The sequence below is a fragment of the Schistocerca cancellata genome, chromosome 5, assembly GCF_023864275.1.
Source record: "Schistocerca cancellata isolate TAMUIC-IGC-003103 chromosome 5, iqSchCanc2.1, whole genome shotgun sequence".
Lineage (NCBI taxonomy): Eukaryota > Metazoa > Arthropoda > Insecta > Orthoptera > Acrididae > Schistocerca > Schistocerca cancellata.
In genome coordinates this window covers 34,892,227-34,911,388 of record NC_064630.1, presented here as the reverse complement: position 1 = coordinate 34,911,388, position 19,162 = coordinate 34,892,227, and the positions used below count along the sequence as shown (strand labels likewise).

The 19,162-nt window shown below is 43.8% G+C and overlaps 1 protein-coding gene across 1 annotated transcript in view; it reads left to right on the top strand.

The window, feature by feature from the left end:
- Positions 1 to 19,162, top strand: part of LOC126188350 (titin homolog) — a 1,721,077-nt gene that overhangs the window by 1,365,665 nt on the left and 336,250 nt on the right. Inside the window, exons 39-40 of the mRNA XM_049929949.1 lie at positions 5,543 to 5,588; positions 13,974 to 14,106. Coding sequence (XP_049785906.1) covers positions 5,543 to 5,588; positions 13,974 to 14,106 — 179 coding nt within the window. The remainder of the gene's footprint in view (positions 1 to 5,542; positions 5,589 to 13,973; positions 14,107 to 19,162) is intronic.

The following is a 19,162-nucleotide window of genomic DNA, read 5'->3' as shown; positions in this document are numbered from 1 at the left end:
AACAATACTTTTATTGTAGCTATGAATACTGGCGACTAGCAGCTAACAAAGAGAAGTGCAAGGCTGTACACGTCGCTAAGTGTAAAGGCGTGGCATCCCTTGGTTACAAGATTAATGAGTGGCGATTAGAATCAGTCATTGCTGGAAAGCGATTGGGAGTGACATTATGCAGGGGCATGATGTGGAACGACGATTTACGTACACTGAGATGACAAAAATCATGGGGCTGCCTCCCCATATCGTGTCGGAACTCCTTCTGTCCGGCGTAGTGAGGAGCTCCATGTGGCATCGACTCGGCAAGTCGATGAAAGTCCCCTGCAGAAATATCAGGCCATGCTGTCTCTATAGCAGTCTATGAATGCGAAAGTTTTGCGGGCGCAGGATTTTGTGCACGAACTGGTCACTAGATTATGTTCCATAAATGTTCGTTGGGATTCACGTCTGGCAGTCTGGGTGGCCAAACCATTCGCTCGAACTGTCCAAAATATTCTTCAAACCAATCGTGAACAATTGTGGCCCGGTGACACGTTTGGGAACATGAAGTCCGTGAATGGCTGAAAATGGTCTTCGAGTAGCGAAATATAACCATTTACAGACAATTACCGATTCAGTTGGACTAGAGGACACAGTCCATTGCATTTTAGCGCAGACTACACCATTATGAAGCCGCCACCAACTGAAATCGGGCCTCATCCTACCAGGCCACGGTTTTCCAGTCGTCTGGAGTCCAACCAACCGATACGGTCGCCAGCCCAGGTGAGGCGCTGCAGGCGATGTCGTGCTCTTAGCAAAGGCACTCGCGTCGGCTCATTAACGCCAAATTTCGCTGCACTGTCCTAAAGGAAACGTTCCTCGTACGTCCCATATTGACTTCTGAGGTTATTTCACGGAGAGTTGCTTGTCTCTTAGAACTAACGAGGCCACGCAAACGCCGCTGCTCTCGATCGTTAAGTGAGGACCGTGAGCCACTGCGTCTTCCGTGGTGAGAGTTAATGCCTGGCCGTCGGCTGTGGGCGAGCGGTTCTCGGCCCTTGAGTCCGGAATCGCGCGACTGCTACGGTCCCAGGTTCGAATCCTGCCTCGGGCATGGATGTGTGTGATCTCCTTAGGTTAGTTAGATTTAAGAAGTTCTAAGGTGAGTTAATGCCTGAAATTTGGTATTCCCGGCGTATTCTTGACACTATGGATCTCAGAACATTGAATTCCCTGACAATTTTCGAAATGGAATGTTCCACGCATCTAACTCGAGCTACCATTCCACTTTCAAAGTCTATTAACTTCCGTCGTGCGGCCGTAATCACTTCGGAAACCTTTTCACGTGAATCACCTGTGTGGAAATGACATCTCCGTCAATGCACTGCCCTTTCGTACCTTGAGTATCCGATACCACCGGCATCTGCATATCGCTATCCCAAGACTTTTGTCATCTCACTGTAAGCTCAGTTGTAGGTAATGCTAATACGAAGCTGCAAGTCATCAGCAAGATACTAGAAGAGTACGGTCTGTATACAAATGAAGATGCACACAAATTACTGGGGCTGCGCATAACTGTCCACTGAACAAGGGTATAGGACCCCAAGCAAGTCGTACTAACAGTGGAGTTTGTACGTGTACAGCGGACGGAGCGTTTGGTCTGAGGCGAGAGAGACAGCAGTAGAAATGGAGAAACTTCTTAAATCGTGAACAGTTGAAAGAAGTCCTACATCTCCCAGGTATACTCGTCGATAACTTCAAGAAGCTTTTCTTACTGAAGAAAGTACGAATATTCCGTTAACAGCCCGCATCTCGTGGTCGTGCAGTAGCGTTCTCGCTTCCCACGCCCGGGTTCCCGGGTTCGATTCCCGGCGGGGTCAGGGATTTTCTCTGCCTCGTTATGGCTGGGTGTTGTGTGCTGTCCTTAGGTTAGTTAGGTTTAAGTAATTCTAAGTTCTAGGGGACTGATGACCATAGATGTTAAGTCCCATAGTGCTCAGAACCATTTGAACCATTTTATTCCGTTAACACCGAACGTACTTATTCCACAGACATCGTGCAGATAAAATTAAGGAAATAACAGCTCTCTCAGCTTCGTACAGCAGTCATTTTTCCCCAAATCTGCCCATGATTTAAACAGGGAGCAGCCTCAATATACAATACGATACAGTAACAGCCTCTGGTAAAGTGATTCGCGGGGAGAAGGTCTGGACATGGAACGGTTTTGATGGACACACTGCCATCGTTAGTTTGATTTCTGTCTCTTTTATTTTCTCGCCTTTCTTAACAGTCTGTACAAGCTATGTTTAAAAACACACACCGAGTGGCAAAAAGTGCTGTAGGCCACTAACAAAAATTTTCTAGCGTCATACTGAGCTTTGACAGCTACGATACGTACATAATTTGCTCATGCGCAGCCAGTTCTGAAGTCAGTCACGCCGCAACCCATATGCATTTAACTGCCTATCCTGTACAAAATTATTTGCTCTTCGCAAACTGTGAAGTTGTGACAGAGAACTATTACGTCGGAACGATGAGTGGCACATGTGCTCATGTCAAGTGACTGCGACGTCATCATAGCCAGCCAGTACATCCCGAGGCTGCGACGAGCGGTCACAGGGTGGTCAAAATCCGCAAAACCAACGCGTTCTGTGACGAACACATGACCGTCCCCGATGGATGGGAGCTACACCTCTGAAGTCGTACACACATTAGACCGTTCGCCCGATGCCATGTCAAATGTGTTACATGAAACTTCGACAGTACAAAACAGAGAAGGTTTTGTTGCATCGACATGCAGCGAAAACCTTCACATGCACATAAGTTAGTTGATGTATGTAAATTTTTAATAGAGACAAGTGCTCCTGTACTATACATTTAATTGTCAAACTGCAGCATTACGGAATATTAACTAGTTTTTTCAGGTAGAAAAAAGACAGAATGTTGGAAGGTCATACAGTACATGTAGGAAACTTCGGCGTACGCAATATTTCATACACTTAGTGTTGTGTCTAGACAAGACAGTCTAGACACAAGGCGAGGTAACCGAAAGGGCACGCGTCATTCACGCCGGCTGGCGTGAGGTCTGAAACAGGATACGTGATGAATGCCATAAAGAAAAGTACGTAGCTGCGTTAATACTTAACTTTATTCCATCGTTGTGGTACATCGCTCTTGGTTATACAAGTGAGACTCTCTCCAGAAATGGTTAATGGCGCCTTGCTAGGTCGTAGCCATGGACTTAGCTGAAGGCTATTCTAACTGTCTCTCGGCAAATGAGAGAAAGGCTTCGTCAGTGTAGTCGCTAGCAAAGTCGTCGTACAACTGGGGCGAGTGCTAGTACGTCTCTCTAGACCTGCCGTTTGGTGGCGCTCGGTCTGCGATTACTGACAGTGGCGACACGCGGGTCCGACATGTACTAATGGACCGCGGCCGATTTAAAGCTACTACCTAGCAAGTGTAGTGTCTGGCGGTGACACCACACTTATGAGCGTGTAAAAACATTGTAACCGCCAGCTTGTGCAAAGGTGATCTACTCGTATTATTATCATCTTCGTCAACATTACCGGCCGGCCGGAGTGGCCGAGCGGTTCTAGGCGCTGCAGTCTGGAACCGCACGACCGCTACGGACGTAGGTTCGAATCCTGCCCTGGGAATGGATGTGTGTGCTGTCCTTAGGTTAGTTAGGTTTAACTAGTTCTAAGTTCTAGGGGACTGATGACCTCAGAAGTTAAGTCCCATAGTGCTCAGAGCCATTTAAACCATTTTTTTCAACATTACGGTAAAAAAAAAGTGCGCCATTAAGATGAGATCCTCGGCGTTCGATGAACGGTATTTTAGAAGTTATAAAGCGCATATTTTATTAAAACACTATAAAAAATTGCACTTTAGTGTTGAGGGCACCGCATATTACTCATCGACTAATGATTGACCCGCATTGTAGATCACTGAACAGGATACAGGACCAAGATGGCACGCTCTCCCCTCGCCTCTGAGTCTGTGTTTTCGCAGACGGACGAGCTGCTTTTCGGTGAAACAGTCCGGAGGTGTCCTCGTGAGACCAAATGAGTTATCCTCGCTGAGATGACAGGACGGAGACCCGTTGTCAGTTCCCCTGATCTGTACCGAACTCGGACAGGCTGACGGTGAACTACAGAGGCGGAAATTTTATTTTACCTACATTTTTAGATTTTATAGTCGCATATTTTGTTTTAAAAGTTCTGCAGAAGCGATGTACACTTCCAAGGAACGAATTTTTGATTAAAATGTCGTAAACGACGCGTCAATGCTTCAGGTCGTACTTGCCCCTTCCGTCCCATCATTGTCGATAAATTTGTTTAGAAATCCTGACACTTTCATGAAATGGTGAGGAAGGACCCTACATAGTAAGGATACCATAAAATATGATTACAAACGTTGGATATAAAAAGAACTATAGTGAATAATTAACGATAATAGTTTACTGATATTTTCTTGGATCTTCTGCAATGAGTTTATAGCGTGCGATGACTTGTTTGGTATTAGTAACCAAGCAGGATCCGGGAAAGCTTCTACTTAGTCAAATTTCCGTCGCTTTTTATGAAATCGTAATACATCTTTGTGACAGTTAAGAACGTTTATTCGGATTTTTCCCTCTTTTTTGTATAGTGCAGTTTTGTGTTTCGTTACTGCAAATCTACCTTGTTCGTGACGGTACGAAACAATGATGTTACTCGTATTTTTGTAACTGATGTACAATTTCCATGCACTTTGTACCAGTAAGTTCGCTCATTTAAGATTTCGCAAACGCCCATTTGAAGGGGTCATCGAAATGTGACATTACCATCATTTCAGACTGTTGATATACTTTCCGGGATGTGAGGTCGTGGTCCAAGAACTTTTCTGCTCCTTACGTTTCGTCCAGAACTGCGCTGGACTTCTTCAGAGGACTCCTTGCTCCGCTGAGTCTTGCCGACTGTCGGCAAGACTCAGCGGAGCAGCGCCTCTGAGGAAGTCCAGCGCAGTTCTGGAAGAAACGTAAGCAGCAGAAAAGTTCTTGGACCACGACCTCACATCCCGGAAAGTATATCAACAGCCATGTTACCCGGTCGTGAAAGCCTTCATTCTACATCATTTCAGAATTTGTCACTTGCTGTTGTTAAAAGAATGGACGCTCAAAGGTTGGTTTTTATTAATGAATAATCTTCAGAGAAAACTGCTTACAATGTGTTTGCAGAATTTAGTGGCGTTAGATCTTACGCAATTGATGGATTGCGTGAAGGTCGACCACAGTCGGTTGTGGTTCCAAACGAACATCATAGATGTGCGTTGCGTGTTGCCCTTGTATACTGTAAAATGAATGGCACCTTGTTCAAAATGTTGACCAAACTACAAACCACAAAAGCCTAACTTTTTGAAATAACTGACACATGGTGTGTTTTTGTGTGTGTGTGTGTGTGTGTGTGTGTGTGTGTGTGTGTGTGGGAGAGAGAGAGAATCTTCTTTGTACGCATTTTCTTGTCAGGGTCGCCCTCGCCCAGCACGCTCTGCACTTGAGATGACTTCACTAAGGCTTTTGTTTGTTTTGCAGGCCAGGGCAAGGAGGACGGCATGGAGCCGAGCAGCGTCACGTACGGGTGAGTGAGTCCAGTCAGCAGTGGCCGCCGGCTCTGCCTGCCTACCTGTCTACCTGTCTACCTGTTGCCAGCCCACAGCTGCGCTCGTGGCGCCTCCTGGCGCTTCACTATTTCTCCCCACACACACACCAGCACCGTTCCACTCAAATTCTCTCATCCTTACTCTGTATAAGGAGGCCATAGTTGTCTACGAAATTGGAGTGTATGAATTTCCTACAGCCAGGCACTTTTCAGGTGGTTTACACCAATTCAGCTATGCCTTAATTTATGATCGACAGACTTCCGTTAAAAAAAAATCCTAGAAAGCTATTGCCTCACAGACACGTTAGTTCCGAATGGTCGCCCTCCTTTCCATTTCCCTCCTGGAGAACTTTTTCCGACTAGTTTTGACCGCATGTTGTCATCTGTCCTTTCTAAGTAGCGGATTTACAACCGCCGCTACGCTCTAACTACATCAATAGTCGTCTTGCTGGTTGCCAAAACTCTCTTGTTTTATTACTCTTCACCTACTCCGTCCTACATTCCCGTGCAGTATTACTAGTGTCATAGTCGAAAGCATATACTCTTGTGTATACAGGGTGTTCCCGCAAGACTGTGCAAAAATTTAACAGCACATAGAGATTGCTTCACTGAACAATTTCTGGTAGGGAACCTAGGGTCGGAGCTTAAGGAGATTACAGGAATAAAATCATATTTCCGTATACCTTTTTACTTACATTACATCTACATCTACATTTATATTCCGCAAGCCACCCAACGGTGTGTGGCGGAGTGCACTTTACGTGCCACTGTCATTACCTCCCTTTCCTGTTCCAGTCGCGTATGGTTCGCTGGAAGAACGACTGTCTGAAAGCCTCTGTGCGCGCTCTAATCTCTCTAATTTTACATTCGTGATCTCCTCGGGAGGTATAAGTAGGGGGAAGCAATATATTCGATACCTCATCCAGAAACGCACCCTCTCGGAATCTGGCGAGCAAGCTACACCGCGATGCAGAGCGCCTCTCTTGCAGAGTCTGCCACTTGAGTTTGTTAAACATCTCCGTAACGCTATCACGGTTACCAAATAACCCTGTGACGAAACGCGCCGCTCTTCTTTGGATCTTCTCTATCTCCTCCGTCAACCCGATCTGTTACGGATCCCACACTGATGAGCAATACTCAAGTATAGGTCGAACGAGTGTTTTGTAAGCCCCCTCCTTTGTTGATGGACTACATTTTCTAAGGACTCTCCCAATGAATCTCAACCTGGTACCCGCCTTACCAACAATTAATTTTATATGATCATTCCACTTCAAATCGTTCCGCACGCATACTCCCAGATATTTTACAGAAGTAACTGCTACCAGTGTTTGTTCTGCTATCATATAATCATACAATAAAGGATCCTTCTTTCTATGTATTCGCAATACATTACATTTGTGTATGTTAAGGGTCAGGTGCCACTCCCTGCACCAAGTGCCTATCCGCTGCAGATCTTCCTGCATTTCGCTACAATTTTCTAATGCTGCAACTTCTCTGTATACTACAGCATCATCCGCGAAAAGCCGCATGGAACTTCCGACACTATCTACTAGGTCATTTATATTAGTTCATTAGTTACAGTTATCTGCAAATACCATCACTGACACAATGAACGTACCATTTGTACTGTATCTTAAAAAATGTGCTGAAACTGACGGCCATCAACCTCAGCATGACATCGGCAGCCAAGATTCTGACGCACCCTGACAAATACGCCTGGTGTGCTTCGAATCACATCACCAGCAGCTACAATTCTAGCAACTAATTCCATCTCCGTATCCACTGGGGCCTCATACACAAGTGAATTTAGATATCTCCATAGGATAGAGTCAAGGGGGTCGGAGGGCATGGAATAGGACCTCCCCCTCCAATCCGTCGACCAGGAAATACTGTACCGGTACTGCTGTATCGTATTGCACTGCAAGTCTCTGAATAGCACTGTGTAATGAATGGATGTGTCGTCGATACATAGCACGTTCTATCATGGGACAGTGTAAATGCGGTACAGCGGAGCCACCTTATGGACAAGTAAATAGGCTTGTCCTACTCGTTTCTTTGCGGCAAATAAGGAATTTACATGTAAATAAACAGCACAGTACGTGTAAACGTGCAAGCCTGTTAGTTGTGAATAAATCGGTAAACGGTAAACCTAGTCAAAGCGGTAGACAAGTTTACATCCATGTCTCCTTAAGTTGGCTTCTCCTACCCCAGGTTCCCTGTCTCAAATTGTTCAGTATGTCCTGCTATATTTCTGCACGCCCTTTGCGAAACACCCTGTACGTCACGGAAGGTAAAATTAAAGACATTAGAGCTCAGAGCCTCACCACCAGTCGTTCTTCCCGAGAACCATTCGCGAATCGAACAAGGAAAGGGGGGAAGTGACAGTAGTATACAATTACTCTCTGCCACACACCACAACGTGACGTGCGGAGTATACATGTAGCCGTGTAAACTGCCCCCATAAGCAAAGTACTTTTCTGAATGGTAAATTACAGACTGTCGCCGACCGCAAGCCAAGATCGGCGTATGTTATTGAAGGGCCTACTGTTCTGACAGAGCCGTCATTGAACTTGTATTTTATTTGTTTCTCCTTCCTAGTTGCAACTATTTTCCACAATGTGCAAAGTCTTTTCTGAAGATATGAGAAGAGTAAGACTACAAGAAACTTTTTACTTTACTTATATTTTCTTGTGGAGTTGGATCCTGTTCTTCTTGTCTAGGGGTCTCATTCTTGAATCTGAAATTCTCACGTTTTAGGTCCTCATGGTTGAATTGACCTAAATAATTTTGAAGATTTTCGTTGCAAAATTTTTGTTTTTGCGTTAATTTATTTTGTCACTTTTTAGTATATCACACAGTCTTTTTAATTTTCACATCAACAAAACCGAAGGTACATTGTTCGCCCAAAATACAAAATACTACTGCCTCACTCAGCGGAAATAACAATATTCCAAACAGTTTACAATTTTTCTTGACAAATGAATTTCTGTTAGTTTTGATTATTATTTCATAAATGAATCCAGAAATATACATAATAAACAGTACTATATTGCGTAATTAATAATAGAAACTTTAAGTGAGCCGAATAACATGTAATTTCAAATGTTTCTAAAAAAAACTGTGCATTCAGAACTAGTACGTATCGTTTATAACATCCAAAAAAATAATTTATATTCACAAATTTTAGCTGGAAAAATAAAATCGTATGAAATTTTTCAGAAAAGCAGCTGAGGTAATTTATATGTCCAAAATTGGAAAAATAGTATTGGTATCGACTATTAGTGTTGAGGAAAAGTAATGGTAGAGGAGGATCTCCCGTTACACTGGCTATTCGCTCACAAACGTCGTTATTTAAACATTTTGCGTACACACTATTCGCTGCATTGATAACTTGAATAACTATCAGTTTCGCATCAAGCAACTTTACATTATTACATTATTAATTATCCGCTTCCGAATAGCTAGAGGGGGAGGCATTGCGGTGTTCCATTCCAAACCGAATTTCAAGGTTTCTCTCCTGGAGGAAGACATGTCACTCACAGTTCAATTCACAATTTCCCGGCAGCATTAACGGCACTCAGAACCAATCAAGCGCTGCGCCGGCCGCACTGTATCTCCGCGCGGCACGGCCTCCAGACACGGACTGCGCCTCGTTAGGTTCAGGATCATGAACGACGGAGACAAGAGTTATATTTAACCTGGTGTGCGTCAGACGTCCAGTGTCTGAAGCCCAGACGTGGCCACGACATGGAGCGCACTGCCTGCAGGCAGCTGCCGCAGTGCTCCTCTCTCCGCGACGGTAGAAAATCTGTCTCTTACAGACACAAAATTCATATGTGATATAGATATCAATACAGTCTTTTAATTATGTCAAAAATGTGAAAGCGAAATATTTCGCGACGGCACTGTGGTGTGAAATATCCTATGACTTCTTTTCGCGTCAATTCTGGATTAAAATCTCGAGTTTCAACGATTATCTCCACCGTCTTCGTCAGGAGCAATTATCACTTGCTCCTGCCGAAGAGACTGGACGTCTGTTGCTCCTGACAAAGACGGTGGAGGTAATCGTAGAAAGCTCGAGATTTTAACCCTGAATTGAAGGGGCAAAAAAGTCCGAGGACGTTTTTTACATGCCAGAAATGATTTTTAATTTCAATTAGGGCAGAAGTAATGCTCTTTTTTTTTAAAAAAAAAAAAAGAAAGGTGAAATTGCCCCGTCTGGGAAGCAGTCGAGAGAACGTTACGCCAGTCATCTCTCGCGCTGGTCACGTGGAGCCGCTGAGATCCTGCGTGGCGTCAACACGTGCTGGGAGATGTCCGTCCATCTCACACGAGGCACGACACAACCTTCTCACAAATAACCAAAGTTGGAATGCTATTTCTCAACGAGAAACCTTAGCCTACTCTCTTCTTGTATACAGAATATACATGTCGTATTCTGTGGAGTTGTGCTGAAAGGTTCACGATTTGGCTATCTAAGTAAGTATGTACAACGGTGTCCAAAATTAAAGCAACAAACTGCCGTATCTCATTCCCGATTTAATGACACAAACTCTTAACAGATGTCTATATGATCGTATCCTTGCCGGAAAGGGGCATTCTAGTCAACAGACATCAACGCTAACGATGAGGTGAGGGCACCTGTCAAACGGTATAGTGTTTGCCGGGTAGTCCCACATCCACAATCGCTGTGTACACAGAGGGTGCAGTATGGTACAGAGAAGACGCCTACCAGCCTCCCTGCTGTAGAGGGCCATAGGAAGAACGGAAGCAGGACAGTTGCAACCTGATATGGCCCGATGGCTTAACGTGAATCGTTCTGTTGTTTTTTGGATGGGGCGATAGTTCAGAGAGACCAAAACAGTAGGCCGGCCAGAGTGGCCGAGCGGTTCTAGGCGCTACAGTCTGGAGCCGCACGACCGCTACGGTCGCAGGTTCGAATCCTGCCTCGGGCATGGATGTGTGTGATGTCCTTAGGTTAGTTAGGTTTAAGTAGTTCTAAGTTCTATGGGACTGATGACCTCAGATGTTAAGTCCCATAGTGCTCAGAGCCATTTGGACCATTTTTTGAACCAAAACAGTATCCCGGAGACGAGGACAGGGAAGACCAAATGTGACATCAGGAAGAGTGGACTGTTATTTGGTGTAAGGGCACGTCGGTACCGCCATAGAACGTGGCATCTCACCTCCCAGGACCCACTGGACGTGTTGTATCGAGGTAAACGGTGTACTGAAGGCTTCGGCAGAGTGTAGAATGAAGGCTTTCACGACCGGGTGACATGGCTGTTGATATACTTTCCGGTATGTGAGGTCGTGGTCCAAGAACTTTTCTGCTCCTTACGTTTCGTCCAGGACTGCGCTGGACTTCCTCAGAGGCGTTGCTCCGCTGAGTCTTGTCGACTGACTGGTCGGGTGTCTGAGAGCGACTTATATATTGTGAGAAAGGGGGGCGTGGTTCAGGTGACACGTGATGAGCAGTGATAATCCATAGCAAAGATAAGGTTGACTATCGATTACCACCTTGTCAAAGATAAAAATTGTTAGCAATTTTGTAGAGCTTCTGTCCATATTTCGCTAAGTTTCATAGCCTCCTCTTTCCTATTAAAATTATCGTGATGTTTATAAGTTTCAATAGCTTCTCTATATAACCGTGGATAGTAATTTAACGTTGTAGATAAAACTTCGGTATCTGAAAACTTCACTTGGTGGTTGCCTGGTTGAAGAGCATGTTCCGCTACAGCTGATTTTTCTATTTTTCCAAGTCGACAAAGACTTTTATGCTCTTTCAGTCGCGTGTTTACGCCTCTTTTGGTAGTACCAATATAAACTTTACCACAGGTACATGGAATGGCCAGGGATTATGTTTACGTCTCGAACATGTCTTCATGAAACTGTACGGGTGAATCGGCAAGATTTAATCGCTGTCAGGTATCGTAACATGATCTTGGGACCTCATCTGCGGTTCTTGCGAGATACTGTGGGCGCAGACTTTATATCGCTGGACGATAATGCACGACCTCATAGAACAAGGGTGGTGAGGCTTTCTTCGAAAATGTTGTTTTCACTAGTGAGTCCCGATTTGGTCTGGACAGTGATTCTCGACGGTTCGCACCTGGAGGGAACGTGGAGCACGATTCTGGGACACAACCATTGTGGAAAGAGACCGATATCAAGCAGGATCGCTAGTAGATTGGCCAGGGATTATGTTTACGTCTCGAACATGTCTTCATGAAACTGTACGGATGAATCGGCAAGATTTAATCGCTGTCAGGTATCGTAACAAGATGTTGGGACCTCATTTGCGGTTCTTGCGAGATACTGTGGACGCAGACTTTATATCGCTGGACGATAATGCACGACCTCACAGAATACGGGTGGTGAGGTTTTCTTCGAAACGGCAGATATTGCACGCATGGCGTGGCCTGCTCCCTCTCCCGGTTTGAACATCAGAGAGCAAGTCTGGGACGCACTAGGGAGACTGGTTGCGTCACGTCAGCACCCACCAACCACTCTGCAAGACTTGTGAGCAGCGCTGCAGGAAGAGTGGGCGTTACTGCCTCAATAGGAGGCTGATGACATCGTTCACAGAATGCCCGTCTTTTGTCAGGCCTGTATTGCTGCCAGAGGTGGTCACACGCAGTACTCAGCGCATTAACACTAGAGATGGACAAAACTGTTCTTTTCAGAGATCGGATCAGAACTGTTCACTCCCTGAAATGAACTAGCTCTTTTTCATGACTCACCACTCATTCACAATAGAAAATAAATGGAAGGCACATTGCCCTTTAAACTTGGTTTATTCCAGTACTATACCTGTATTTTGATCTTATTTGATCCTATTTTGAAGTAAAACAGATAATGAGTAAGAATTTTGTATTGTTTGTTGAAATTTCCACGATAATACAAAGTTCTTGATTATTGATTTATTTTGCACTATCATGGTTTTTTGATTTACATTAACAATATATTTGGCTATAATGTATTAAAATTTCATTAACCTCGTTCAAACACATTGCAAGCCATATATTTTTAAAGTGAACGTTTCCTTTTGAAGACGCCTAAAATCGCAAAATCCGTACCAGAATAAGAAAAAAAAATATAAATTTTACTGTAAGACTAAAGTGCTGCATATAGCCTTACGTAGAATAAAACAAGGAAAATATTGGTGTATCACATTTTTCGATACGTTTATCGGTTCGCTTGTAATTAAAGCGTAAATTCTAGTGTCCATAATAAAAATTGTATAGTAAGAGGAGTCATCAGGAACCTAATCTGATCAGTTTAAAGAAATAAAAATAAAATAAAAACAAATGATGTATACATAACATAATAATGTAATATACATAGCGGTATTACTACGAAGAACAATATCCAGTAGAGACGAACTCCGATGCAGAGGCGCTGAGTCGAGTAGGTCGAGACGCGAGCTGTATTACTGCGTGAGCTAAGACCGCAGAGACCAGAGTGACACCTGAGTCGCTTTGCTCAACGCTCTGGCTAGAGTCGAGAATGGTGGGGGGAGCGGTGAACGGCCACCAGTCACCCGCTCCGAGACAAATCGTCCGTTCTCTTTCGAGCAGGTTGTTGCAAGTAGTTCTTATGTTCTCCGCTAGAAGGCTCTCTGTCCTGTCGCTCGCATCAACTGCCCAGAGGGCAGGACGTGCGACTGAAACGGTCGCCGACAGAGTGCGATGCTAAGTTAAGCTGCGCCAGACACTGCACGTGGCACAGGAAGCACAGAGACGGCACGGTATAAGTGAAACACAAAATCCAATGGGGCACTGCACAATGCAGGCAGCCAAGTAGATGCAGGGCAGAGGCCGGCGCGGGCTGTGTTGTGTGGCGTGCACTATGCTGTGACCAGCAGAGCCGCTGCTGATATCTCCGTCTCTCTCTCTCTCTCTCTCTCTCTCTCTCTCTCTCTTTCTCTTTCTCTCTGCCATGGGAAACGTTTGGAGCTACCGTTCTTTTTTTCTGAATCACTGATTGTTCACTCCTTTGAAAGATTCAACTCTATGAATCTGTTCAGGAGCGGATCCCCCATCTGTAATTAACACGTCGTCGGAATGTGTGCTTAAATACGTTAAGTTGGAGAAAACGAAGAACATTTGTGTCATCCATTGTAGATCTTTACGTTCTATGTTCTTTACATTATTTCTATTTTATTATCACCTGGTTATATTGTTTTGTGGCAAAAAAATCACTACCTTGCTTTAATTTTGGACACCAGTGTAGTTCTGTGAAGTTTGCCGCACAATACGTTGCACTTGTTACGGCCAGCTGCGTTACGAATGTAAGTGTAGCAGCAGCACAGCGTCAGTCGGTCAGTGAGTGAGGCGTGATCTCGGTGTGGTTTGTTGACAGCCGCGTGCAGACGCTGCCGTGCGTGCGGCGCGCGCTCGCCGACCGGCGCTGCTGCGACGGCGACGCCGTGACGCTGGAGTGCCGCGTGTCCGCCACGCCGCTGCCCGACGTCCGCTGGGAGAAGGACGGCCGGGTGAGTCTGCAGCAGCGAGGCCGCGGCGGCAGCCCCGTGCCAACACGGCAGAACATCACACACTCACCAACACACTATGTAGTGAACTATACACTCACGATACCATTAGACAAGCAAGATTACAAATCTACCACACTTGTGTTGGTGTCTTTTGGACGTTACTTATCCACTGTAAGTTTTATAGTCTATGTGTACATAAACATATGTAAACCTCTTTTTTTCCACATCTAGTTCCAGAGGAACCAAATTAAGGAGCAAAGCTACAAGGTCACAGCCCGTGTCAGCACATGAAATTACAACATAAAAGTAATAACCGATAAAATGAAACGTTCATGAACCCAAAAAAGACAAGCCATGAGTTGAAACTTCCTGGCAGACTAAAACTGTGTGCCCGACCGAAACTCGAACTCGGGACCTTTGCCTTTCGCGGGCAAGTGCTCTACCATCTGAGCTACCCAAGCACGACTCACGCCCCGTCCTCAGAGCTTTACTTCTGCGAGTACCTTGTCTCCTACCTTCCAAACTTCACAGAAGCTCTCCTGCGAACCAGGAGAGCTTCTGTAAAGTTTGGAAGGTAGGAGACGAGATACTGGTAGAAGTAAAGCTGTGAGTACCGGGCGTGAGTCGTGCTTCGGTAGCTCAGATGGTAGAGCACTTGCCCGCGAAAGGCAAAGGTCCCGAGTTCGAGTTTCGGTCGGGCACACAGTTTTAATCTGCCAGGAAGTTTCATGTCAGCGCACATTCCGCTGCAGAGTGAAAATCTCATTCTGGAAGCCATAAGTTTATGTAAAGGCAATCAACAACACATTGTTTCGAGGAACTCCTCGATGGTACACAAATACTCACCCATGAGGAAACTCTTCAGGTTCGATTTGAAAGGGCATGGATTACTGCTAGGATTTTTACATTCTTGTGGTAGCTTATCGAAAATGGATGCTGCAGTATACTGCACGCCTTTCTGCATGAGATTCAAGGAAGTTCGATACAAATGCAGATTGGACTTCTGCCGAGTATTAACCGAGTGAAAGCTGCTAATTCTTGGGAATAATCTGATATTGCTAACAAGAAACGACAGTAAATAATATGTTTATTGAGAGGCCAATGTCAAAATACTCTGGCTACTGAACAGGAATCGACAAGAGTTTCGCGGGCTTACACCACCTACTGCCCGAATTGCACGTTTCTGTGCCAAAAAATATCCTTTTAGAATGGGAAGAGTTACCACAAAATATAATACCTTACGGCATAAGCGATTGAAAATAAGCAAAATAGACTAATTTTCCTGTCAAATGATTACTTACTTCAGATACCGTTCGACTGGTAAAAATGTCAGTATTAAGTCTTTGAACAAGAAGCTGTACGTGGGCTTCTCACGACAGTTTACTATCTACCTGAACACCTAGAAATCTGAACTGCTCAGTTTCACTAATCATGTGCCCATTCTGTGAAATTAAAACTTCGGATTCTGTTGAACTATGTGTTATAAACTGCAAAAACTCTGTCTTACTCCGATGTACCGTTAGTTTACTTTCTACAAGCCATAAACTTAGGTCATGAACTGCACTATTTGAAACAGTAATTGTTGCAGACAACATCCTTTACTACCAAGCTAGTGTCATCAGCAAACAGAAATATTTTAGAATAACCTGTAAATCTTCAATTTTACACGTTATACACTTACCACATGTATGCCACTTTCTGATACAATTGAGAAAGACGTAACAAAAATGCCGAAACAGGTAGTGGACTAAATAAAGTTCTACAGAGCAACTGGAGCGGCCTCTTCATTAATCAAACAAGTAGTTGCGGAGCACGTGGCGAAACCAACAATTAACTAAACAGCCTGTACTCCTAAAGATGTGTCCCTCTTGTTTCTAAAAATATGGTGACGGCACTTTCGCAATTTAGTCACGTTGGATTGACAATCACTATGAATTCCTTCAGTTCGAAGAACTGCATTTTAGCCATCAGCTGTACGAATTATCCTTTATACTCTACCAGTTTCTGTCGTAGCGACCATCATCACAGAAAGAGAAAGTACACTAGATAGGTAAGCCATTCATCTTTCCTTCAATAGAACTGAAAGTCCTCAAAGATACCAGATGTTTACATAAACGTACGTCACACACCATGACTCTAAACAGCGTAACATTAGCTTCACAATAGCTCACAACCGAACGTGAAAGGAAGAAATATTTTTTTGTTTTTAGACAGACTAGTTTTTAGAAAAGCGTTATTAAAAACCTGCCTGTGGGTACCTGTCGAACTGAATTAATCGGAACACTTTCGTCATCTGAAAAAAGTGTCAGCTCTGTTTGTATGTTAAGTGAAAGGCCATTCATAAAAATAAGGAAGAAAAATTGGACGCATCGTTGAATTCCGTGGCACTCCATTCGTGATTTTTTCCCTGTCTCTAAAATTTTGTCCACTTTCAGCATTGTCTGAATCATTCAGTACCAATTTTTAAATTTTATTTTTTAAGGTATGAGTTACAACAGAGGATTTACCGCCATGAATTGTTCAAAAAGTAAGTATCTATGAAAGTGTATCATGGTCTATAAAAACACATCACAAAAAGGAACATTAATTTGGAACGAACCTTCAAAATGCTATTCGAAATTTCATCAACACCACGTGAGCTTTTGTTTCCGTAAATTTCATAATTCTGTTGAATTTCATTTTCAGTGAAGGATGTTAGTGGTGTTTCTAGCAGCTTAAATGTTTGTGCGTTGAAATTTCGACTATTCCCTCTTTCTTCTTGAACATATCGACTGGCTCTTCTTTCGCTAGTACATCTATAAAACGATTATCAAAAATGCAAAAAGGAAGAATGTGGCGATCTTAGTCGACTTTACGAAGGTGTCTGGCTCCGCTAACAGACCTTGCCAATCACATTTAGAACTACTGGCCATGATTCACGTGTTACAGGCTTGTTTATTTTCACAGAAATTTCACCTCACTTTTACACAAAGAGAAAAACAGCAATAATGCAAGAATCTTTACCTGTTCATGTAATAGCAATCTGAGCTCTACAGGCAGTTATTTTTTCTAGCCCACTGGATCTTATATTTGAAACGTGCCACGTGAGAGGAAATGAATTCACTAGCTTATTGAAGAGCAACGTGGAAAAATGACTGGCACTGAATGCATGTCTAATAAGATAGGCGATGGGAGCTGCATTAGAGTGCGTTATTGTGGCTGAGACTCTGTACACAGAAACAACTCGCTCATTGGCAGACTGAAGTTATTGAAGACCATGATGAAGAATTATATCAGAAAATATCAAGATTCTAGACGGCAGCGGAGCAAGCTGTAAGAAGTAAACCGCATGATACAGAGTGAGTGTACCGATCGACATTAAAAACGCTAGCATTTAAGAGCTAATGAGAGAGCGAGGTTTGCATGTAACTGCCGGAACCGTGCATACTGCGAGGATTATAGTGGTTGAACCTGCAATTTTTGTTCGTCGCGGTTAATGGTGGTAATTCTCGAGCAGAGATGGCCATTAGGAATACAGGTCGCTGGAAGACTGGTCACGGAGCGAGAGGGTACGGCAGAGACGCTTCGCAGACCGGACTAGCAAAAGTTCTTGCCCGATACAGCAGAAAATCTCTCCTGAAAAACTGTTTCAAATGATCGTTTCTAGTACCAACAATGGGCGAAAAGAGGTCACGTGACAGTGATCGCATTACTTAAAGAATACCACTCGACATGAACGCAGTAAAAATCCACTTCAGTCCACATTCCACCTGTCTGAAACGTTCTGAATCTTGGTGCTTACGCGAGATTATGGCAACAACAATAGACTCCTGGTAAATAGAAATAACTGCAAAAATGGTTGTTAGATATATAGTGGACGTCAGCTTTCAGCTGATTTTTGGACGTTACACACACTTGCAATATTATTTATTAGGCGGAACATAAATAGATTAACGCGAATTTCCAGATAATTCACAGTTACATTTCATCCTTTACAAATATTAAAGGGGTCAGGGATTTTCTCTGCCTCGTGATGACTGGGTGTTGTGTGCTGTCCTTAGGTTAGTTAGGTTTAAGTAGTTCTAAGTTCTAGGGGACTGATGACCATAGATGTTAAGTCCCATAGTGCTCAGAGCCATTTTTGAACCAAATATTTAAGACAGTTGCCATTATTCATCTGCTTAATGCTTAGCTTCAGTTATCGATGTTTTTTTCTGAAATTTCATTTATTTCTTCATAGTATCGTCACCGCATTATCTGCACCAGCTCTAATTTGAGTGTCATGGATTTATCCTTCCGTTATTACCAAAAACGTTCTCCACGAACAACTTTCTTTTTCTAATCGTTACGATAAGTTATTCTGTAACTCTATTCCTCTTAGCAGTACCTCAGTTGTCTTCCTTTCTGTTCGCCAAGTTCTGATCAGTACCTTCAAAAACCTTTTTATTGCTTTAAGAATTTTTTGAGAGATTAATTCCGTAACCATTAAGCAACTTAGTCAAGACGTGCTCATTGCTAAACTGTACATCGGAAACTAATATTCCTCTAATACTTGTAGAGCATCTGTTCTCATATGCAGTGACTGTACGTAGGTATTAGATATAGTTGAACACTTAATTTTACGCAACATTCTAAATACACAGCCTGCTGGGGAAGATTTGCCGTGTGTCCCCATATGTTTAACTTATTCAGGATAATTTGCACTGCGCTTAAGGTATGTGAGATTTATACTAATGGAAGGACCGCTTATCTTTATGAGTCCCACACTCTTTTATGTCATAGTATGGCAAACTGTGATTCGCACTGCAGCGGTGCGCTAGTCAAAAGTCAGCTATCTTTTGTTAACAGCTCACACACGCTGCAAGGCCGGCCGCTGTGGCCGAGCGGTTCTAGGCGCTTCAGTCCGGAACCGCGCTGCTGCTACGATCACAGGTTCGAATCCAGCCTCGGGCATGGATGTGCGTGATGTCCTTAGGTTAGTTGGGTTTAAGTAGTTCTAAGTTCTAGGGGACTGATGACCTCAGATGTTAAGTCTCATAGTGCTCAGAGCCATTTGAACCAAACTCTCAGTAGCTGA